Source organism: Prorops nasuta, unplaced genomic scaffold, assembly GCF_024137725.1.
Source record: "Prorops nasuta isolate Cenicafe-Biocafe unplaced genomic scaffold, Cenicafe_Pnas_1.2 PNAS00020, whole genome shotgun sequence".
Classification (NCBI taxonomy): domain Eukaryota; kingdom Metazoa; phylum Arthropoda; class Insecta; order Hymenoptera; family Bethylidae; genus Prorops; species Prorops nasuta.
In genome coordinates this window covers 2,539,892-2,565,271 of record NW_027116817.1, presented here as the reverse complement: position 1 = coordinate 2,565,271, position 25,380 = coordinate 2,539,892, and the positions used below count along the sequence as shown (strand labels likewise).

General features: G+C 39.2%; 1 protein-coding gene across 1 annotated transcript; it reads right to left on the bottom strand.

Moving 5' to 3' along the window:
- Positions 1–3,622: 3,622 nt before the first annotated feature.
- On the bottom strand, positions 3,623–8,714 carry LOC136780829 (uncharacterized). The gene is made up of 2 exons (XM_066739373.1): positions 5,052–8,714; positions 3,623–5,002 (listed from the first exon to the last, which is right to left on the bottom strand). The coding sequence occupies exons 1-2, from the start codon at positions 8,712–8,714 to the stop codon at positions 3,623–3,625; spliced, it is 5,043 nt and encodes a 1,680-aa protein (XP_066595470.1).
- Positions 8,715–25,380: the final 16,666 nt, after the last annotated feature.

The window sequence follows — 25,380 nt, the reverse complement described above, 5'->3', positions numbered from 1 at the left end:
ATAGAGGTGCAAAATATACAGAAATTATGAAACCATTGCTATTGGGAAAACCTATTTTACCGCCTTATCGGTTACCATCAACATCACGCGCAAGAAAATCGTCAACTTCTGACGCGTCAACATCGGGCGCAAGTAAACCGTCGGGCGCAAGTAAACCGTCGGGCGCAAGTAAACCGTCGAGCGCAAGTAAACCGTCATCAGCATCATCGAAAAAAAAGGGTAAAGGTCTTATGCGTGTCACCGAGGGACCAATCAACTACGTACATTGGAACGATCCGAATGAATTGATCGAACGTTTGAGACTTTTGATCGCGTCGGTGGCTGCCGGTAATACGAGTCATCACAACGAGATACAGTCGATAATCGAGGAGTTGCGCGACGAGGATCTCATCGTATAAAGAAAGTTGCACGTTACACTCTTACCTCAGTGTAATATCAACGTCTTTCGGTAGTACGAGGTAAAAAAAAAAAAATAAATGTCTGACTCCTGCTGCTGCGAAATTTGCATTTGTTTAACATACATCGTAGACTTTATACTCTCGACATTACGAGCCATCAAAAAGAGGAATAATAATAACGAGGAACAGGAGACTGATTTTTGAAATGTCGATAAATAAATTTGGAATTGGACTGGATGGTGAGAGTAGGAAACACGAACCAAATTTAGAGCATTTACTGCTTGAATTCAAGCAATATCTGACAATGGCATTGAATAAACATAATGAACAATTTGAGAAAAAGATGGACCAAATTTTTCAAACAATTTGTGAAAAATTGGATGATAAAGTGAGTAAAAGAGATCTGGAAAGAGCAATACTTAGCAACACTTTTCATTAGGAATTTCGAAGAATCTGTCTATTTTTGAAAAAATGAGCAAAGAAAAGATACAGTTGGTGGAGGAGCTCCACGCACCGGCGAGGATAAATTTTCCACGCAGAAGAGTCATCGTGCGCGGCTTCGACGATCTCTGGCAGGCCGATCTTGTTGATATGCGCAATTACGTCGATGCGGGTCACCAGTACATTCTCACTGTAATCGATACCCTCTCGAAATACGCTTGGGCGGTGGCATTGAAGACCAAGAGCGGCGGAGAAGTGACGACGGCAATGACGAGAATCCTACTGAAGAACGGCAGATGTCCGAAAAATTTACAGACCGACAACGGCAAGGAGTTTTACAACAGTGACTTTCGGGCGTTGATGAAGAAACGCGGGATAAATCACTACTCGACCTACAGCGTGATGAAAGCGTCGATAGTCGAGCGCTGGAATCGTACGTTGAAGACGGAAATGTGGAAACGATTTACGTTGAACGGTAATTACAAGTGGCGCGCTATGCTGCAAGAGTTGGTGGACGCGTACAATGCGCGAAAGCATCGTACCACGGGAATGCGTCCCGTGGATGTGAAACCCGAGCATGCAGATAAGCTACTCAAGACAGTATACAGCCACATCAAGGTCGCAGGTCGTGCCAAGTTCAAAGTCGGTGATTTCGTACGAATCAGTAAATACAAGCAGATGTTCGCCAAAGGCTACACGCCTAATTGGACTACCGAAATATTCGAGGTGGCGAAAGTGCAGAGGACCAATCCCGCTACGTATCTCCTCAAGGATTCCAGGGGTACGGAACTGTTGGGTGGATTTTACGAATACGAGCTTTCGAAAACCATCAATCCCGATGTGTATCTGGTGGAGAGAGTATTGCGTAGAAAGGGCGATAAAGTGTTCGTTAAGTGGCTGGGATTCGACAGGACGCACAATTCCTGGATAAATAAGAGCAATGTTTTATAATAACTTTTATTAAGATGTATCAAAATATAGAATAAATAAATAAATAAATTGTTCGAAATCAGAAGAAGCAGAAAAGCTCAAGGACCGCCAGCGTCCGTGCTCACTCTTTCTTCTATCTATCTTGCGTTCAGGAGCTGAACTGAACACCGATATCGCGCTTGGGCGAACCCTCGAATAGTTCCTCCCGACCGTTTCTCCCTTAATTTTCACAATTTCCTAGAAAGTAAACATTCGGGGCTATGCGTAGCTATGCTTATTTCTAGGAAATCTGAATATGTTATACGTGGCACTTACGACTTAGCATTGGATGCGTTTGATGTGGCAGAAAGTTACATTTTGGAACAATTAGAGAACTTACGTTGTTCGGAAGCAGCCGGGCCTAAAGCATCAGCAGCCGATGTTTCCAACATTCGTCTTCCAATAATTGACTTGCCAAAATTCTCAGGGGACTATTCAGAGTGGTCAACTTTTTTTGAAACGTTCCGCTCTATTGTACACGACAATCCAGCTTTACCGGGAGTTCAAAAATTCCATTATTTAAAAGCTAGTTTAAAAGGGGAGGCTGCTTCAATCATTCAATCATTGGCGGTCACTAGTGAAAACTATGCCGTGGCTTGGGGTATTTTAGTTTCGCGTTATACCAACAAACGATTGATCACAGCTACTTTTTTAAATAGAATTACTCAAGTTTCAGTAGCTCATGGGGATAATTTGAACTCACTTAAAACCATTCGGGATTCAGTCGCTGTAGCATTAGACGCACTTAAGGCCATGGGTTATTCGGTCGATAGATGGGACCCTCTGATAGTACACATTTTAACCAATTTTCTAGGAAATTGTGAAAATTAAGGGAGAAACGGTCGGGAGGAACTATTCGAGGGTTCGCCCAAGCGCGATATCGGTGTTCAGTTCAGCTCCTGAACGCAAGATAGATAGAAGAAAGAGTGAGCACGGACGCTGGCGGTCCTTGAGCTTTTCTGCTTCTTCTGATTTCGAACAAACTCCCCCCGTTGACACGATGGTGTCAAAATAAGGATAAAAGAAGTTGTATAGACAACAAACAATTTTTATTAACAGAATAAAGTATATAAAAAAAAAAAAAAAATATAAAACAGATAGGGACAATAACAAGAGTGAAGCTCAGTGCTTCGGCTTCAGGAGAAGGCTGGCACCCCTCAGGGCAAGAGTGGGAGACCACTTCAGGATAATTTTACCCTGAGGGGCCCAGGCCTTCCATTTGCGGCATTTCAATGCCGATATGAATGGCACCGCGATTTCTTGACCAAAGGCCCTGATTATGATTTTGTGAGCATTGCGCTCGACTTCCCTGGCACTGGGATCGTGGAGAACTCCTCCAGCCCAGTTGGTCGGCGCAATGCTCACGGTGGACGCGACGGTAGGGCGTTGTCGCCGTGGTCGCATGAGCGGTTCTGGTGGTGGTGGGGTTTCCTCCTTTCTCTCTTCCAGGTCAAAAACCTTCTGGAGGTCAATTTCCTCCAAAGGAGCGTGGAGCTCCAAAACGTCATCTTCCTCCTCCTCCTTATACCCTACGCCCAATAAATGGGCCCACGGGTTGTCCGCCATGAATTAATTGAAATTGTAGTGAGTAGAAGAAACCATAAGTTGCTGGGAACCTTTTGAGGAGAAACTCACAAACAGATACGGTATGGCGGCAACCTGAAGAGTCCCAGGAAACCCGGAACAGGAAAGGAACAACCTGGGGAGTCCCAGAAAGTTCAGAAGAAAAAAACCATAATGGCGACCTGGGAAGTCCCAAGAGGCCATAAGAGAAGGCTATTTAGGAGGAGAAGTGAAGACAGAGAGAGAGTGGTTTAAGAAGGAAGCTTGCAAAGTTGAGAAACGCTGCGTTGTATCTCTTTTTTTGCTGTTTTAATAGTGGCAACACGAGCAAGCCCATCCACCCCATAAATAAGTTTTAGTATCCGACCCCATGTCCATGTACGAGGCGGATTGTTTGGAACTTTAACGAGAACGATATCTCCGACTTGAAAGTCCATGTTAGCGTTTTGCCATTTAGGCCGATTTTGTAAAGTGTGAAGGTATTCTGAAGACCATTTCTTCCAGAATACTTCTGATATTTTCGTAACGGATTGCCACCGATTGAGAGTCGACTCGCGAAGATCAAGCGTGGCGAATTCCGGGGGGGCTAAAAGCGGCCGTCCTATCAGAAAATGACCTGGGGTCAACACGTCAAGCGACTCGAGATCGTCGTGCATACGAGAAATCGGACGAGAATTGAGGCAGGCCTCAATTCGCGAGAGGAGTGTGGTCATTTCTTCAAAATTAGGCACGAAAACACCGATAGATCGTTTGAGATGGTGCTTCATGCTTTTAACGGTGCTTTCCCATAAACCGCCCCAGTGCGGAGTTGCGACAGGAATGAATTTCCATTCGATTTCACTGATCGGTTCAGTGTCTTGAGAGCGAGCGATCTCTAATGATGATTTGAAAGCGCGCGTAAGTTCAGCATCTGCCCCTTGAAAGTTTAAGCCATTGTCCGAGTAAATTGCGGCAGGTTTTCCGCGACGAGAGATAAATCGAGCTAACGCGGCGAGGAAGGCCTCGGTATCGAGTCTAGACACGAGTTCAAGGTGAATGGCGCGAGTAGCCAAACACACAAAAACTGCTACGTACCCCTTAACCGATTTTGCATTGCGACCATGATGAAGTTTAATGGAAAAAGGCCCGGCATAGTCCACTCCGGTGTTCTCGAAGGCGAAACTCCGGGAGACCCGAGCTGCCGGAAGAGAACCCATGAGTTGAACCCCTAATTTAGCGCGTTCACGAACACATGAGGTGCATTTATGAACCACCGATTTGACAAGGTTGCGAGCATTAATGATCCAAAACTTTTGGCGCAGTGTAGCCAATGTTAACTGAAGTCCCCCATGAAGAGTATCTAAATGTGTTTGGCGAATTAAAATGGACGCGAGATGGCACTCAGGCAGTACGATCGGATGTTTCGCGTGTTCCGAAAGATTCGCGTTCCGTAATCGACCTCCCACCCTCAAGATTCCACGGGAATCCAGTGTTGGATAGAGAGGAAGCAACTTTGACCGCGTGGGGACCCTTTCCCCTTGCTGTAAAGCGGCTAATTCCTTAGCGAACTGTGCTCGTTGCACCACTTTCACTAAAGTTTCGACAGAAAAACGAACCTCGGAGACCGAGAAGGCTAAATCCGAGTGCGTACTCTGTTTACGTGCATGATTGACAAATCGAATGACAAGCCATAACGCGAACGAGTTTATGCCAAGAGGAGTATTTATCCAAAAACCAACACTGATCGACACCCACGTGAACGTTCAGATTGGTTTTGCGACTCTCTTCAGAGGTTTCGTAAACCTGAATGTCATGAGTAGGCTGTTCACGAAGGAATGCTGGCCCTTGCCACCAGAGTGAGTCCTCAGTGAGCTGTTTGGCGCTGATTCCGCGTGAACAGAGGTCCGCGGGATTGAGTTTAGTATTTACATAGTGCCATTTGGCATTCGGAAGTTGCGTTTGGATAAGCGATACGCGATTAGCTACGAACGTCTTCCAATTAACCGGTTGTTTAGCTAGCCAAGCCAAGGTAACTTGTGAATCCGAGTAACACGTAATAGAATCGAGATCTCCGGTTAGACTGCGTTTCACATGAAGAATAAGTTTGGTTAATAGTGCGGCAGCGACCAATTCCAATCGCGGGATGGATGTAGTCTTGATCGGCGCGACCTTGGTTTTAGACATAACTAAATGTACTGAAATCTGCCCGTTGGATGCAGTAATTCTTTCGTACACTACGGCTCCATAAGCGAGTTCCGACGCATCGCAAAATCCTAAGAGTTCACGTTTGATCGTAGTCAGAGTTTGACCAGTCCACCGTGAGATGCGCAGGGTGCGTAGATCCTGAAGTTGATCATAACACGCAAGCCATTTCGAACGAATAGGATCTGGAATCTCATCATCCCACGCTAATTTTAGCAACCAGGTTGATTGCATTAGTTGCTTTAAAACGACCGTTACCGGTGAGATCCAACCCAACGGATCGTAGATTTGGGCGTTTTCAGACAGCAAAACGCGCTTGGTAAGAACGAGTATCGACGATGGAGACACGAAAAACCGGAAATGATCGTGTACATGATCCCAAGCTATCCCTAAAATCTTACCCGAATCCGAAGGGTCTTCAGAGAAAACGCGCGGTTCGGATGGCTCATTCACGGAAGACCGTGACTCACTAAATGCCCATTTGCTCAAGGAAAATCCTCCTTTTGCCAATAGGCGAATCAGTTGATCCTGGGTTGCTTCTAGCTGCTCTGTGTCGTGAGCACCGAAAAGGATATCATCTACGTACGTAGAATTGAGCAAAACATTTTGTGCCAAGAGAAAGTCCCTTCCATCACAAAATGCTAGTTCGCGTAAGACACGCGAGGATAAGAATGGCGCAGGCCCAGTGCCGTACGTCACCGTGTTGAGTTCGAAGGCCTGAATCCCACCAGATTCAGTCTTCCACAAAATGTTCTGATACTTGCGGTCCTCTGAGCGCACAAGTATCTGACGGAACATTTTAACGATGTCTGTCACACCCACGTGTCTAAAAGCGCGCCAATTCATTAATATACGTGTGATATCCTGTTGAAGCTTGGGGCCTATAAACAACGTATCGTTGAGCGAGACACCGGACGAGGTTTTAGAAGATGCGTTAAACACGACGCGAATCTTCTCCTTCTGATTTTCTATCTTAAAAACCGCGTGATGAGGTAAAAAGACTCGAAAACCGGAATCTAAGTTAATGGGAGACATGTGTCCCAAAGATTGATACTCGCGTAGAAATTGAGAATAGCTATCTTCCTGAGAGGGAGACCTCTCCAATTTACGGAGTATGCGTGATAATGTCTTTTCCGCGGCGCGGGAAGAAGACCCTAAACTAAGTTTCGATTCCTCAGACCGGAAAGGTAATGCTACGACAAAACGACCGGAAGGAGTACGAGAAAAAGTATTTACAAAGTGCTGTTCACAGAGAGAGTCCTCTGTGGACACGGATTTTACTTCTGGAACTTCTTCCAGTTCCCAGAAGTCACGAAGCGTTTTTTCGAGGCCGGAACAATGATGAACGGTTAACGCGCTATGTCGGACCGGACTAGGCAGAACCCCAGAAACGAGCCATCCGAAAATCGTCTTTTGTGCAACTAAAGATCGATCTGGAGAACGAATTACCGGACCTTCGATCAACGCAGGAAAATAATCGGCTCCTAATAGTATGTCTATTGGAGCTTTAGTAGCTGCGAAGTTATCTGCTAATTCTAGCTCGCGAAGTTGTGGAAACATGGACGGAGAATACGTCGGCGGAGTGTAACTCGTAATTTTCGGCAAAATTAACGCAGTTACATCCAGAGAAAGACCACGACGAGCGATAGAATGCAGTTTTAATTCGGTTTCTGCCCGAACTGTATGAGCAGAGTCTCCTGTGACTCCATAAATGGTAGCGGCGATACGTTTACGTTTAACGTGAATCTGTTGAGCTAAGTTTTCCGTGATGAATGACGTTTCAGATCCCGGATCAACTAAACCGCGTACCAGTACATGAGAACCATCGTTGGTCTCAATTCGAGCAGAGAAAGTAGCTAAAAGAACCGATCTAGTATCAGTTATGCTCAGATGTGAAACTGCATTTGAACAAGAAGGTTCAGGATCCACGGCGGTTCGCGACGAAGGAGTAGTCTCCTTAGGTTTGCTCCCCCCGGTGCCTAACCTCTCGAAATGCAATAATGTGTGGTGCAATTTGTTGCACTTACGACAGCGCGACGAAGAATTACACGAGGTACAACTATGTCCTGGACGCAAACAATTTATGCAAAGATTCTGCGAAAGCGCGAATTTAGACCTAGCATTCGGGCTTAAGGCAAGGAAGTCCTTACATTGGTATATCAAGTGATTGCTTCCACAATGAACACAATTTGTTTTATCGACGCCGGCTGTATGTGATTTGAACGTTTTTTCTGATTCCCTTCTAGAATTCTTTGGTTTTACGCCGATTGATTCTAGCGTATTGATATGGCAGGACAAAAATTCCAAAAATTGAGCGTAAGTAGGGTAGTCCGTACTGCTCCCTAGTAATTTCTCCCATTCTAACCTTAATGAATTGTCCAATTTATTGGTTAAAATGTGTACTATCAGAGGGTCCCATCTATCGACCGAATAACCCATGGCCTTAAGTGCGTCTAATGCTACAGCGACTGAATCCCGAATGGTTTTAAGTGAGTTCAAATTATCCCCATGAGCTACTGAAACTTGAGTAATTCTATTTAAAAAAGTAGCTGTGATCAATCGTTTGTTGGTATAACGCGAAACTAAAATACCCCAAGCCACGGCATAGTTTTCACTAGTGACCGCCAATGATTGAATGATTGAAGCAGCCTCCCCTTTTAAACTAGCTTTTAAATAATGGAATTTTTGAACTCCCGGTAAAGCTGGATTGTCGTGTACAATAGAGCGGAACGTTTCAAAAAAAGTTGACCACTCTGAATAGTCCCCTGAGAATTTTGGCAAGTCAATTATTGGAAGACGATTGTTGGAAACATCGGCTGCTGATGCTTTAGGCCCGGCTGCTTCCGAACAACGTAAGTTCTCTAATTGTTCCAAAATGTAACTTTCTGCCACATCAAACGCATCCAATGCTAAGTCGTAAGTGCCACGTATAACATATTCAGATTTACTGAAATCAGCAGACTTAAATGCTGCGCAAATCTTGGCATGAGTTATATGTAACTCCGTTAACCGTTTCCCGATGGTGGCTAGACGTTCTTCAAGGAAAGGAACCGTAAAATTCTTCACGCCGCGTTTTTTAATGTTTGTTAAAAAGCGGCTGAACTCGCCTTGGAGCGTAGATACGAGAGCCATAAGCTCGAAAACGTTCTCTGTCTTCGACATCTCGAATTCTTACTCAAAACAAAACCAAAATTCCCCAACAGCTCCAAGCAAAGCCGACAACACCAAATGCACTCAAACGTTTTGCCGGATATCCGGCTCGAAGGACCATTTGTTCGAAATCAGAAGAAGCAGAAAAGCTCAAGGACCGCCAGCGTCCGTGCTCACTCTTTCTTCTATCTATCTTGCGTTCATAAATAAATAAACAAATTATTTTAGACTATAATGTCCCCAGGGTAGAGTCGCCGCGGTGCCGGGTGTAACGAAACGCTTGTCGTCGTACGGACTGAGGGCGACCTTTCTCTGACTGATCGAGAAAACCTAGTGCAGCCTCGATCGAATCAAATTTTGACTGCGAGACTGTACGGTGAAATTATCCAAGCAATCCTTGTAGTCGTCAAATGTTATATTTCTATCGATAACGTAACCTTTGACACCTTTGGCTTTTTTGGTAATTCTCGCACAGTCCTGCACCTTGAAAGTATACATTTTTGCCCTCAGTCCTACGAACTCGGTCATGACACGACCATTGTTCTCGTCCTTCATCAGTTCGGGTATCTTTTTGTTGACGCGTGGCAAGTCATACCGATTATCGTCAGGATAATCGCTGGTGTCGAATCGCGCGAGATCGCGTTTCATGACCGAGTAAACGTCGTCGCACTCGACACTGTATATCAGACTGTCCGTGTCGGTATACATCGCTCTACATTTACCGCCGAATGTAGGAAGCATATAGTCATAGTGAAATTCATACAAGCAAATTTTTGAAATATCTAAAATACTCATTCCCACGTAAATGGGTTTATCAAATTTCGCGGACAATTTCGACAATTGAATCGCGACCAAATTCTCGTTGAAAATCGCGAGACTGTGAAAATTCGGTTTGGAAATCAGGCTTTCCGCCCCGTATCTTCCCTCCCACTTGGTTGCGAGCCTCACGTCAACTCTATTCCTCACGTTCTCCATTGTTTTACCGAAAACCGCGTTGTTCATCAACTTGAAGAGATTCCTCTCAAATTCGTTGGTGGACGCGGTGCGCAAACGCGTGTTCAGCTCGATGTAATCGCGTAGCCAGGTGGACTGCTGAAACTTTAAACCGCGATGTATACGCTTCAGTACGAGTCCATTACGCATACATTGTTGCAGAGCGCGATAATGTATTACGTAACGGGTCTTATCGTTTAAAGTGGCCAGCAGCTTCTCCTGGCTCGCGCCCGGCGGCTTCTCGCGCACCATGCAGAACGGTAGGTCCGCGTGTTTGTCGTGAAGCTCGCGCGGATACTCCAAATCGACCTCCAAAATATAACCCTCGGGATGATCCGTGGGTATAGCGGAGACATCGAGATTGGCAGCGTCCTCGATCCATTGGAATCCATGGGTGGGCAGCGGCTGACACATTGCCCACCCATACAGATTGTTTACGTCGTAATACATGAGATATTTCGACGGTTCCGCCGGATCGTAGTCCCGCATATACCGATTGTTGGCCCTCTCGTAACGATGGGAGCACTGACTCAAACCACCGCGTATACCGCGCTCCACGAACAGCAACATATCCACGTCCGTGAAAAGCTCCAGCCTGATTCCCGTATGCTTCAACATCGCGTCCCAGGTGAAGCCCGGTAGCGTATAATAATGGGCTGGATCCAACTCATAATTTAGCATGCAACTATCGCGAAAACTTTCGAAAACATCGGTCAACAATAGGACATCGGTCTTCAGGTACAGGTCACTGTACTCCCCAAGTGTGCGCATGTGGAATTTGGTCCATACCTCTACGGCATGATTGTATGCTTCCTCGCTGATATCGCTGTCGGTCAGTCTGTTGCGAAACGACTGTCGCGGTGGTAAAGCCGTCTCTTCCAATCTAGCCGCGCTATCTATATAGTCGTAAGGAAAAATACCTTTCCTCGTAAGCAAGTTGAACTGCTCGACGCTCAATTCCGAAAATTGTGACCTCAAATTTGTCAGCTGAGATTCCGCCAAGTACGAGCTCAATTTGTCCAAACTGGAGGCCATAAATTTGAACGAATCGATAAATCTCAACTGTATATTATATTTTCGCAAATATTTGGTAAATGAAATGTATTTTTCCTTATGTACAGGCAGCAGATGTACCGATCCCTCGTACAAATTAGCGATCGTCTCGAAAATGAAATGTGAATCATAGCCGGAAAAATTGTGGAAAATGACTGGAATGACATGCGAATCTTTGAAATTTAAATTACAATTATTGTGAGCCGGTCCTCTGTATCTGCCGGTCAGATGATCGTGATCGCGAATTCGTAGTTGATTCGGAAGAAACGGCTTTTTGCATATATGACAATTGGGGTCATTATAGTGACGCGATCGTTCGGTAAGACTAAGATCACGCATGGGTACGATAGTGTCCAGTTTCTCGCTCGCGATGCGCGCAATGTCCTCGAGCTCGCGTACGAACCATTCGATGCAGTCGGCACCCCGATGAGCATCGTATTTCGAGAGTGACGCATCGCGAGCACTTTTTCAATAATAGCCTACACTCATAGGTTCATGCTTCTGATAAATATCACTACTGTTCGATTGTTCAACTTTTGATAATATGCACTCCAGATCCGCGTATACGACGAATGGCACTCGTTCCCCATTTTTGATGTTCTTGAAGGAAACCCAGCGATCCTCGGACTCTCTCGGTAACATCAATCGGAGATTATCGTTGAGCTGCGCGCAATCCTGCTCGTGCGACTCCAGCCTCTCCACTGTGCGAAAGTAGTGGAGACATCTAAAAAATTTAATATAAAACATATGCAGTTATATTTGTATTTTTTCAGTATTATTATTATTATTATTAATACATACCGATCGCATACATAATGAGCATTTTCTCTCTTGGTGAATTGGCTTCGCACCAGTCTCGAGAGATTCCTTATGCACATAAAATGTGCAGCTCCCTGTTCATCGTTGACGAGAAGAAGATTAGCATGCCTCGATCTCTTCTTCTTCGTCACCTGAAGAGGCACAATTCTGCTTTTTGCGTCGCTATTTTGCTCTTCATTCTCCAATGTGAAGATGTTCACCGACACGTCGTTATCCACCTCGAATTTCGGAATCTGTTTTAGCGTAGTCGGAAAGGTTAGGCTACCGACGTCTAAAACCGTCCGAAAATGTGGATAAGAGGACGTGCGCTTTGGATTAGCCGTAGGTTTTGCCGGATAGAGTGCCGCCGTCACGGACCACGCGAAACATGCATTATCACTGGTTTCTAAATTTATCAGAGCTTTCCTACTCGTGATAGCGGATGGCAGATTAATTTTACAACCCGCGTGGAACGGGTTAAAACGATTAATGTTAACTATTAAATAATGAATTTTGTGCAAAGCCCATCCACTATCACGCTCTTGAAATTCACTTAATTTTTGCATAATAACGTCTAAAATGTTTTTCCTATACCAATCACTAAAATTATCAGTCTTATACAATGTAGCATTAGTCGTACTAATGTTTTTATCATCACTATTGTCCTTAGAGATGAATTGTCCGTTAAATACACAGTTAATCTTAACACTATTTGCACTTACAAATACCTTATCTATACGCGTACGCACTAATACTTCCGCGTCTACTAAAAAATCCTTAGGCTCTATATAATTACTATTAACTACCATGCCGCTGCATATTCGACTTCGAAACGCCGAATCAAGCTCCTCCCAGGTAAGTCCTTGTACGTCATTGCTACAACCAGCCCCTGATTTAATATAATTCAATTCTCTCTGCGCTCGTAGCAACAGACACTTTATACACGCGATTTCAGCGAAATTCTTTTGACGCGTTCCAACGGGCAAAGCTCGATCCGCGTTGCTCAATCGTCGAATATGCTCGCGACAATCCAGTACCCACGCATCGTACTCATTCGCACTATTAATTGTAAAAAATTTTCTTCGCAATTCAGTCGACATTTTGTGTGTGTTTCTTAAAGAAATGACTCTGTCATACGGTGAACAACAACAACAATAAATTAATAATTGCGAATGCGTCTCTCGCGAAGAGTAACGCTTATATATATCGAATAGAGAATGGAAGTAGGGGTATCTACACATCCCATTGTTTCGTCCGAGATGCATACTGACATTGATATACATTGTTTTTTTTTTTTTTTTCAGAAGTCTTTTATTCCTTTATATATTGATCATATACAGATTTCATAAAGTAAACATTTTGCAGTGAACATATACCATAATGATTCATACACTTGGGTAACGGTGGTTCGAAATTTTTACTCCATCCAAGACTAAATTTACCCCACTCACACTCCTTCGCATTGTATATATTTTCTAAGTTGCAAATTTTTCTCAACCAATCATATTTCTCCCGTCCTTTCACGAAAATCCAATCCTCTCCCTCGTACGACGTTACATACTTTCTTATTACATCTTTATGCTTGTAATAAGGTGAATGACCGTCGGTCCAATTGAATCCATGTCGATTAAAATAAAGCCAACTTTAAAAAAGAAAAAATTATATATAAAACATTACATTTTAAAAAAAAAAATACTTACTCATTCTGTTCTCTCTCGAGATCGCTCAACCAAGCTTCTTGAAATGGTGGTGAAAATACATTGTGATACACTTCATTATCACGCAACACCGCAAATTCTTTAACTATAAAACTCTTGTCGGTCAATACAAAACCTTGAAAATCAACGAATGTCGGTGTCATTATCGTCGTCGTCAGTCGCTCGATGCAATACTGAACGATCTTTTTTTTGTTGCATTTAAGAAAATATTAAAATTTAATGTTTTTTTTTAGGAGGGGATATTTTCTAAGAATTTTTTCCCATTGTTAGTTTCTTCGGAAAAAAAATATCTTCCAGAGATTAAGAAAGAATGGACTCCTTATCGAATGTAACTTTATATTTTTAAAAAATCTTTCTCTCTCTACGGAGATATTTCTTCGGAGATGCTTCATTTCAGTTTTTATCTTCGTCGAGAATAGCGCAACAATGCATAGAATAACTCACATAATGGATATAGAAGGTTTCTTAGTTTATAAAAAAGAACTTGAATATAAAGATATAGCTATAATTGATTTAAAAAGTAACCAAATTTCTTACGCATCTTTTCGTTTGCGTGACAGTATGAAAAACCTTAGTGAAAAAGACAAAAAAACTGTGTGGTTTTTGCTAAATATGGTGCATGGTATAAAATACAGTGATACGGGATTCGAGAAATACGAGCAGGAGGATGTGGAAGATTTTATTAGAGGTTGCCTAACGTGCAAGAATCCCGTAGTAGCCTACAAGGGAGGGAACATTGAAAAAAATCTATTGAATAGGATGAATGTGGATAATATTAATTTAGAAGTGTATGGTTGCCCTAAGTTTAAGGATTTAATTGAATTATATGATTTTGAAAAAACACCGTGCAATTTACACGTTCGAGAGAAGAACTTGAACAATGAACGTATCCACTGTCCGTACGAGGAGGTATCAGTTTTTGCCAAATGGATAAAAGCAAAAATGTGATTCTTTAAAAATCATAGAGAAATAAAGAGGGGAAAACAAGTCCTCGCAGCCTCATTCAATGTTACAACATCGTCGGTGACAGTAAGAAAAAATGAGCTGCGAAAAGTGTAAATTAATCATGATTCAAGAGGATATTGTTCCTCTTTCACCCACTCCTCCCAGAGAATTGACAGAGGAATACGTGAATCGAATTAACGATTTCTTCAATCGTTACTTCGAAGAGTATGAACGGAAACTGCATCATTATTTGCATAAAAACTGTAAGTATTTATTTTATAATATTTTTACATTTCCATAATTATTATTTGTTTGTAAAATTTTTTTCTTCAAAAAAATAAAGTGAAGAAAGACGAAGAGACTGAGGAAAAAGATATTGAGTCAAAGGAGACGAAGAAGGAAGAAGATAAAGAGGAGAAAAAAATAGAGGAGAAGGAGGAGGAGGAGGAGGAGGAGAAAATAGAGGAGGAAGAATGTAAGTATTTACTTTATTTTTTTACCTTCTCATAATTATTACCTATTTGTATTTTTAAATTAAAGTGAAGAAAGACGAAGAGAAACAGACCGGGGAAGATATTGAGCCAAAGGAGATGAAGAAGGAAGAAGAAGAAGAGAAAAAAATAGAGGAGGGGGAGGAGGAGGAAAAAGATAATGCGTCAAAGCAGACTAAGAAGGAAGATGAATCACCACATTTCTTTTTCTTTTATTATTAAATTTTTATAGAATAGTTTAAAAATTATTGTAGAAATATTATTGTAAATATTCCCCTTCCTATTTCATCAGGGGTAAACGGAAAGAAATCTAATACGTTTCGATTAAGAGATGTAACTCAATCTAGAGTAGAGATAGATAAGGATTATTCGTACTGGAGAGCAATGTCGACTTCAGTAGTGTTTCTGACAGTAGACAAAATGAATTCGAACCAAAAAAAAATCAGTTTACCAGACAAAAAAATGACATTGTTGGATTATCAACAAACAGGAAAGCCTGTAGCTATAGTAAAGCCAACACCGCGGTTAGTAGTAGGACGAAATACATGGAGGCTTCTGCAGCAGCAGCATCAACCACTTCGAAGACCTGCACCGCTTCAGCCTAATGCTGCTGCTGCTGCTGCTGCTGGTGCTGGTGATTCTGATAATGTCAATAATCAACCTATACCACGTCTTTAGCCACCAATCGGTAAGAAAAGTTTTAACTCTTCTAACATTAAGTACTTCATGAAATTAAAATTTAAGACTAATAATAATAATAAATCATTTTCAATTTTTTAATCGCAGATTCTGCTGCTGCTGCTGCTGCTCCAGTTTAAGACCAATATTATCATTACTATTATTGTTATTGTGTGTATATAATATTATTATTAAAAATATATATTAAAAACTACAACGATTGTTCAACTAGCAAACCCCTGCTCCTCAACCTTGAATTCACGTGAAAAATGATAAAACGATATCATCCAAAGTATGGACGAGGTAGTAGAAGAGGAGGATAATAACCTGTTAATAGCTATTGTGAAGTGGAGAAATCTAATACGTATTGATAGAGAAAATAATAATAATTATACATTTCGTATTGAGCTTACATCTCTACCATTCTCAGTCTACCGAGTTTGCTTGACGTGATAGTTTCTACAAAAAAAAATGGGTGTAATTAAATTGTACAGATTATCTACTGAACAAAATATTGAAAACATTCTAAATATGGATGAATTAGTGGAGGAAGAAGAAGAAGAAGTAGATTTGGAAGGAGATTGGGGTGAAATAGAAGACGTGAATAACAACGCGTTGACCGCGATTGTGAGAATGTTGAGGAAGAAGCTTCAGCGGCAACAATCCACATCAAATATCCAGTCTGATGGGGATAATGACGATGACGATGATGATGATGATGATGATGATGATGAGGTTCATCTATCAGATTTTAGTAGTGAAATGGAGTGGGAGGGTATTGATATGGAGCAAGAAATTTCTCCAGAAAATATATTACGGTTCGATGAGGATAATGACGTTCTCCAGCTACTGGAAACCATCAACAATCGGTAAGAATCAATGAAAAAAAAAAAAAAAAAATTTTATCAAGTGCTTGGATAAGTAGTATAATAAATATTTTTTCTCGTAGATGATACCGCTCCTACTGCTACTCTCACTACCACTTCATTTTTATAATATTTTATTATTAAATTCAATTATAACTTTTTTTTTTATGTGTGTTATTAAAAATATATTTATAAATTTTAATTAAAAAAACAAAAAAAAAATATCGTTCATTTCACAACCTCAAAATTCTATTTCTCCTTCTCCTTCTCTTTGACTGCGTTCCGCTTCTCGGATAGGAGGCTAATACGTTTTGATAAAGAGTAGACTAATATGTATGTATTGATAAAGAAGAAAGAAAGGTATCAGATTAACTACAAAATACGTGTCTAATCAGTAAGTTCATATTTCATTGGAAGATCGTTTTGCATCTGAGCGACTAGTGACGAAAAATCTTGAGATCATTTTAACGCTAGCAACGACAGTGACAATGTTCTGTGATACACCTAAAAAACGAGACATTTTTGAGAATAATCCTGATTTTGATGCCTTGATTGAAGACCTTGTGGGGATAATAAGTGAAATAGAGGAACAAATAGAGGAAGAGGACGAAGATTTGTTGAGGAATCCGGAGGATAATCCTGAATTTAGCGCCTTGGTTAAAGAACTTGTGGAAATAATGGGTAAAATGGAGGAAGAAGTGCAAGAGGACGAAGATTTGTTGGGTGACGATCCTGATTTGATAGTACTAGTTGAAAAACTAGTGGAGCTCAGAAATCGAATACAAGAAGGGCTACAGCAAGCGGAGCAAGAGCAGGTGGAATAAGAGGAAGAAGAAGAAGAAGAAGAGCATGAGGAGGAGGAGGAGGAGGAGGAGGAGGAAAACGAAGGAGAAGCAGCGAAAGCCTAAAAATCTTTTTGTGATTTTTGTAAGTATATTTGCTTTGTTAAAATAGTTATTACAATATCAAAAAAAAAAAAAAAAAAAAAAAAAAAAAAAAAAAAAGTTTTTCAAATATGTCCCAGGTGAAAAATATTGCCACACAAACGGAGTCCATTGCTACAAGAACTGAGGCTACGCAAATGGAGCCTCAGATAGATCTCACACCACATTACTGGTGTACAAATTGTACAAAATATGGTCACCTACGCATCAATTGTTCACTACCAGAGTGGTGTAGCATTTGTCATAAATATATACATCATGCAATTGAATGTAAAAAAAAATTTCTAAAAAAAGCATTGTAAATAAAACCTTTTTAATACTTCAATAAATTATAATTAAAAAAAAAAAAAGATTCCCTTTTTTCTAACTTACGAAAAAAAAAAAAAAAAAAATATGGGGGAGCGATCACTGGATCGCTCTCTACGAGTATTCTCTCTCTCTCTCTCTCTTTCTCCAAAGCGTCTACACTATTCGCCTTAAAAGAAGTCGGTCGCGCGGGCACCCAGGAGCGTAAAGACTCGGTTGGGCACCCCCCCCCCCCAACTCTCATCCCAGGAGCGTCAAGATTCGCTTGGGCACCGCTCTTTAAGGAATTTAAGGTAAAAGGGGGAGGCCACATTTGTACCCCCCCACCAAAGGAGTCAGAGGGGGGATACACGCGACAACTATCGGTAGTTAGCGATACCGACAATCATCGATGGAATCTCTCTCTCTCTCTCTTTCTCTTTCTCTCTTTCTCTACGTCCACTGCTTAACGTAAGAGGGGGGGTCACGTGAATACCCTACGAGTTTAACGTCGGGGGAGGAGGATGCGCATGCGCACAACCGCTCGAGGAGAGGGGGCAATTCCCCTACTTCCCTTGCCCCCGCGGGACCCCGACCCCCTCGTCACCCGGTCATAGAACCATCCTAGCTACTCTACTTTTATGTAACAAACTTACCCCTATTTTTCTGATATATGCTTCAAATGTATTTCACTGATGTTATTGATAATCCACTTATCGAACACTTATTTAATTCGAACAAAGGATGGTTTTACGATACTTTGCTTTACCGCTACAGTTCGTTTTAATCTGGGGATTAAACGATAAACCGTATTTCTTTGTATTACAAAGAGATTTTTATTATCGATGATTTGTATATTCGGGATACCGTCTGTGTCACTAAGCGTAATTGGAATGAAGATGGTAGTTGAATGATGTAGTTTAATTTAAAGCTTATATTTTGCTTTATTTATCACTTTTACTATTTTTAAAAATGTTTTCACACAATTACACTAAACTTCACCAAAGAAATCAGTAAATTAAGAAATTAATTTAAACTAATTATCGATTTTCGCTGATACGCTTAGAGCAAAAACTAAAAAAACAAGACTGAAGACGAAACAGCCAAAAAGACATCGCCTAAGGGCTGACGAGGGCTTTTAATGAATTATCCCTCCTTGAGAAGAAAAGGAAGGGGTCCATCGTCCACCCTGTGGACCAATCAGATCTTTAGTTTAGCGAATGTAGTTCCTTTGTAGAGGAAATTTTTGGTACACGGAGTAGGGAAGGCTAAGGATATTTTTTCTGGACGGGAAGTACCTCTTTTACGTCACAGGAAGATTTCTCCCAAAAACAAAGTTGGCGATGGCAGGATGTTTACATCGCAGGATGGGTTTTCGTAAATAGTCATAAAAAAAGAGAAACTCCCGGGTGGCTCATTTGCACCGTAGATGGATTTCCCCGTATGTAAAAAAAGACGTCTGAAAAGGGTAAATTTTGTAGATAGATCTTGGTTTATTGCTCTATAAGCGATAATTCAGGTAGAGATGATATAGGGATGCTCTCTTTGCACCCAGGATAGGAATGTTTACTCTTATGTATATTCTATTTAAAATCTATGTTTTAATATAGTTATATCAACAAGTTCAATATCTACCTGATATTCAAATATCATTGCTTTATTTTTTATTTCGTCTAGCTCATATATGGTGCTACTGGAGAGTGAGCCAGCATGTAACATTCCACACTTTTCGTTATTCCTGTATATACAGATACTTTATTTGAAGAAGTATGACTATTATTAAGGTGGAAAAGTAATATAAAAATTGTTTGTTAACATTTTTTTATTGTAAAAAGTTTCTTTAACATGTGAAGAATATATTCCCAAAGTTTCAAGCGAAAAAAAATAATTTAAGAATCTTTACGAAGCTATCGAAGCTATACTCTCGAAACGCGTATATAAGATGAAATAGGAAAACGAGTGCGCAGTTTTGTCTTATGTCTTGTTTGGCCCAATAAGCTTTATACATAATTTGTGCTATTTGAATATTATTCAATACATATATGTACATGTACGGCAAACAGATTAAACTTTGATAAGAATGAAATTCATAAAAGTGTTAATAAACAGAACTTTTAAGTCCAAAAACTTTAAACGCGTTTTTCTCAAAACGTTTAATTTTTCGCGTCGTGAAATGCAAATAAAAAATTATTTGTCTAATTTACTGGAAATTTTGCAAATACATTTTTTAACTTATTGGCCTCAGCAATAAGCAAAGTATAAATCAAACTTCATTAAAAAACCATTATAAATAAATTTCTTTCCGTTTTTTTATCAAAAAAACGACATTTTTGTTCAAAAGAACCTCAAATTTTAATTTTTAAACTTTTTTTGTTAAATTTCACTATATTGTTATGGGTTCACACTGCGATAAGCAAATTCAATCACATTGGTACAACTAAATTTATTCTGTCCTCGTAGAGTTATTTTACAATGTTGAATAGTATAAACTAAATTTATAGGAAATAGGTAGTGACCTCTCCCTTGACCTTTTTATCTAGGTCCTTCTCGAGGTCCTTGAGCTGGACGCTGAGGGTATTATATGTTCGTTGAGTTTACTTAGTACAGTGTGGAGTCGAGGTATCTTGTTGGTGTCCGCTGCATTTATGCTGTTTTTGAGATCAATTGATTTAAGAGAAAAGTTATAGTTTGGAATATAATTCCTTCGCTTGCTTATTTTATAGGTTTGTACGGTTTCCAACATAAAATCAGTAGCTGTTAACAAACAATTATTATGTAAATAAATCGTTCCGGAGCCCACTAATTCTATGCTGAACTTAGGTTTGCTTTTACAAATTACTTCTAGAATTTCATTATGCGGAGTTGTAAATATCCATAACGGTGGATTATTCATTGATATCAGCATTGGGTGAACCAAATATTTTGCCTTATGTTCACATGTATCTGTTTCTATCGCTTTTATATAGGTATAAGGCAATGTCGCACGGGTTTACGTTTTTTATCTCTGTTATCGGCTTTTCTAATAGACAAAAAAAGTGGTCATTAATTACGTTACACTTTTCTAATTCTTTCAAGTCGTACTGTGTAAATCTTTTTGTGGTACTATCTATTGCTAAGTATTCTTTCTCTCATCAGATTAATTATTGTAATTAGTATTTTTGAGGAATTTGTTGGAATTGGAATACGGTATAAGTGTATTAGTTCGTATTCTTTCGGTGTAACTATAGTGGAGCACTTAATATTACTATTAGTTTATTGCTTCTAGACCAAATTGTGGGTTTCATTAGTTTTGCTATTAAATGTATATTTTAATTGTCTAAAGTTATTGGGAATTACGTACTCGAGGGAATGTGTTGTACCGCGTCTTTTAAATATTGTAAAATTTTTAAATGTGGGATAATATTTGGATTAATTATTCCGTTTGTTGCTTGTATCGCGAAATTTAGGAGATGATCGGTATATCTACCAGAAGCTGTTCCGCAGCGAAATATATATTATATAAGAGTTTTTTATTTGACTTTTTAATACTTTTTTGTTAGTGTCTACCTCATTATCTAGATCTTCTAGATGTTTGTTTATTCTTTCTTCATCCTCGCTATCCATTGTTCCGAATAACGATTTCCCTAAAGAACCAATCGCATTAACTAAACCTCGTTTCGACCTCTCTGTATGTTCTGTTATTTCAATAAGTTCTTATAAGTTTCGTCTTGTCGTGTTTAGTTTGTAGTCTATATATCGTTTACCGGTGTTAATACAAGTTTCCTTATTATTATCGTTCTTACAAAATCGTTGTTCTGTCATTATATTGTCTAGTATCTTGTGTCTCGTATAGTATTCAGTGACGTCCGTTGTGATTAATAGTTTCCATTTTTTTCTTTATAGCAGTTTATAGCTCCAATACGTTTATAAAGGATCTATTTTGACTTGTTGTTTTGTCCGTCCAATATGAATAATTGTCAAAACCAATAGAGGAACCTGAAATGAATATTATTTTATTAGAAAGAGTAAAAGATTTTCTCTTTTTTCTACAATACTGTGCGGCTCGTAGCTTGAACGCTGTCGACGGTCGACAGGTAAGCTTTATTTTTTATGCACTTAAGTGGAGATTTTCCTATATAATATGCACGTTTTAGAGGTAAGGTCATTTTTGTTTCTTCTATTGCACTGTGCAGTCGCTGAATAAGTTTTCTAAGTAAAAATGGTTAGTGCCCGAAAACAACAGTTGGCGAAGTTTCGGCCACACGACCGAGGCCTTTGTGACGAGAATGATGTTCCTTTGTTTGGTTTTTTCGGTGGTTGTAAGTACTTTTTAAAGATAAATTTTATACTTTTGTTATGTTACTGGGTGAAATTTCTTTTTTAATTTTGTGTTGTTGTGTTTTCCTTATTTAGTCCTAAAGAAAAATTTACGGGCCATCACAACGAGACAACAATACCGCCATCAGGAGCGGCATTTCACGAAGGCCCATGCCAAATTCGATGAAGAGGAAAACGATTTCCACGAGGCGTTTGATTACTACGGATTTCGGTGGTTGCAATGCACCGGTGTGGTTCCTCGTCGCGACTGGGGATTTAGTAATCTTCAAGTAGAGAATCCGTTGGGGTGGGACCAACACGTTCCCACCGAGGATTATGTGCTATGGTTCCACGGTTTAATACAAGAAGAAAAATTTTAATGTATCTTCCTATTTTTTTATAATAAATTTATCAATTTTAATTCGACTTTGGTAATATCCTTTATGTATTCCTTTCCCAAAACGAACTTTTCAAATAAAATATTGATTTTATCTGAATATTTTTTGTTCTTATTGCAATTTCCTACCTATTAGTGTGTAGTTAATTATAATATATATATAGCTCAGTTATAGTTTTATTTGTGATTGATATTAGCTTTCGGTAGACTTGTATTATTATTATTTGTTAATTATATTATTAATTCTTACAGTACTAAGGATGTAAAACTACGCGATTGTTTATTATAGTAATTTTTGATAGTCTATATTATGTAGAATTTTAACCGGTTTACGTGCACATTGACGAATTTCTTCCCGATTAGTATTTTATGGCGCTGCCAATTTGTTTTTAATTATTTGTGAAATAATCATTTCTAGCAACTTTTAACTTTAACATTAATTAACATACACTTTAAGGCGAATCAATAAATATTTTACTCTTCTTGTAATAAAAATTCTTTAAAAAACAACGTTTTACAGGAGTATCACCCCTTAATAATAATTTACAGGAAAAAGAACTCAGTTGACATTTACATAAATTTATAACCTCCAACGATCATTTTCACATAAATAAAGATATTTAATTTCAATAAAATTCATATAAAACAAGAAAAACAACTATTTATAATTCAAGAGGAATAAATTTTCATACTTTTTAAAATTCTTAAAAATTATAAAAAGGATAACCGTTTTACAACATTATTATAAGGCATCATTCATCCTCGGGATAAAATAATAGAATAAAATTATTTATTTAATAATGACCAACACGATCATTTAAAAATTTATTAAATTTTCAATTTACTAGGTAATTATACATATACATGCATTACAAGAACAATTTTCACTTCAATATTCTTTACAATGTTCAATAATAACACACAATTCTAAATAAATTGTCAAACTACACGAGGAAGATAGAAGTATTACGAAGTATTGTTCGTAAGACTATTACTACACTATAGACAACTAATATACTAACAGAAATTGTAGCGTCGTACTACACATCTTATAGCGTAGTATCCGAAATACTACACATCCTATAGCGTAGTATCTCAAATGTGTAACATCTCTCTCTTCCTCTGGGAGCATATACTATGGCAACCAGCCGGATCTCAACGAAATAGTGGGGGAAACTAAGTCATGCGCCTTAGTTCAGCGCGCACCCCCCACTCCAAGGGTCAGAGAGTCCAGCTCTAGGTTAAGGAAACGTAGGAATTAAGATTTGACATTCGATTCATTCTAATTACTTCTTTGAACCAAGTTACATGGTTTTTCAAATCGATTTGTAATAATTCCTTTTGTACTACTTGTATCCATTATTCTAATATTTACATTTACTTCATTATTTTACCTAATTGTAATCATAGTCTTTATTATAATTATATTATTTGCTAATTTTCCAAAGTGAAATCAGTGTTTTTGCATTTTCCACCCTCATCATCACCCAAGAAGCCACCTCTCCACGAAAACAGGTATAAGTCTCAGCATTTGTTTCATACGAACGATCGAATCGCGACCGGCCCCGGGTAGACTAGTCCAAACGTATAGTGCCCGAAACGGATAATTCACGAACAACCAAGGTTGCCAAGTGTAGTACTTTCGGTACTACCGTAGTACCCAAAAGCGACATATCCTATAGCGTAGTACTATTTTGGGTACTACGCTATAGTCGCTGCTGATACTATACTACTGGTCGGCGGAAATACGTCACAGGGTAGAGACTGTAGAGGGACCGCAATATAGATATTTCTAATTACTAATTTCAAAATACATAATGCATGGTCCGTGAGCCAAGACAAATGTTAATGTATACATACTACAAGTTATAAAGTAATATAAAGAAATAAAGTGACAGTTTTAATCTTACTGACAGCTGATATACTGATGGTATAAGTGAATAAATAAAGTGACGAAATTTGTAAAATGTACATAAAAATAATTTTTAAAAGTATATAAAGAACTGAACATTTTAGATAAGTATAACAATAAATTTTATAATATAAAATGTAAGATATAAATATTTTGTGGTACTTTGTGGGATTTTATTTCAGATTAAACTATAGTAATGTGTTTACTATGTCACTGTGCTGAGGATGGAGCTATGCGGATTTTCAAAATTAAAATAAAGGAATAGACTAAACATAATGTGGTTATTGTGTCATCGTTGAGATTCAAACTATGTTAATTGAGACGGATAATAAAATAAATGAGTGAAAAAACTGGGTAAATACAATAATAAATAAAGAAGCTGACAAATTAGATATATAATATAAAATGTAAGATTTTATATAGTACTTTTTGGGATTTTGTTTCAGATTAAATTATTGTAAAGTTTTTACTATGTCAATGCTGAGAATGGAGCTATGTGGATTGAACATTAAAACAAAAAGAATAGATTCACCATAATGTTATTTCTGTGTCATCGCTGATGAGGATCAAACTGTGTTAATTGAGACAGATATTAAAATAAATGAGTCAGCAATTTAGGTAAATACAATAATAAATAAAGAAAATGACAGAATAGATATACAGGGTGTAACCAGCCAAAGACCGAAAGATTTTGACCAGAGATTCTTGAGGCTATACTAAGTAGAAAAGTCCTATATTATAAGATCCGCAAAAGCATGATTGCTGAGATAAATCAGTTTGAAAGCGAGCAATCAGGGCTTTGATCGAACGGAAGAATTACTTTACTGTCGCTTTCGTTGACACCTCCCTTTCGAAAAACAAAAGAAGCTCGTACCTCTCCGCCGCTCCGTAATTCCGTACATGTACACACACACGCCCGCAACTACGCCGATTATTAATATTACCTCCTAACGTTCTACAATCCTGATCCAACCACCGTATGAAATTTATTTTTCGCCTAATATTATCAGAGTCCCTGTGATGTAATTATTGATTCTAAAATGCTAAACAAGTTAGTCAGATTCCAGCTGCAACAGCTTAGAAGATGACATAATCCTAATAAAAAATGTACAATTCCGCCGCGGAATGTCCAATGAAGTAAAGAAGACTTACATTTCCTTCATATGAAAAGCAATTTTTATCTACAGGGAAAGTTTTCCAATTCTGTCTTCGTTCGTCTGTCGCGTCAAGTAATGTTTCGTCGCTTTGTCTTGTCAGTCGTCACGTCAGTCATGTCAAATCGTCGTCGTCGTCCTTAGTCTA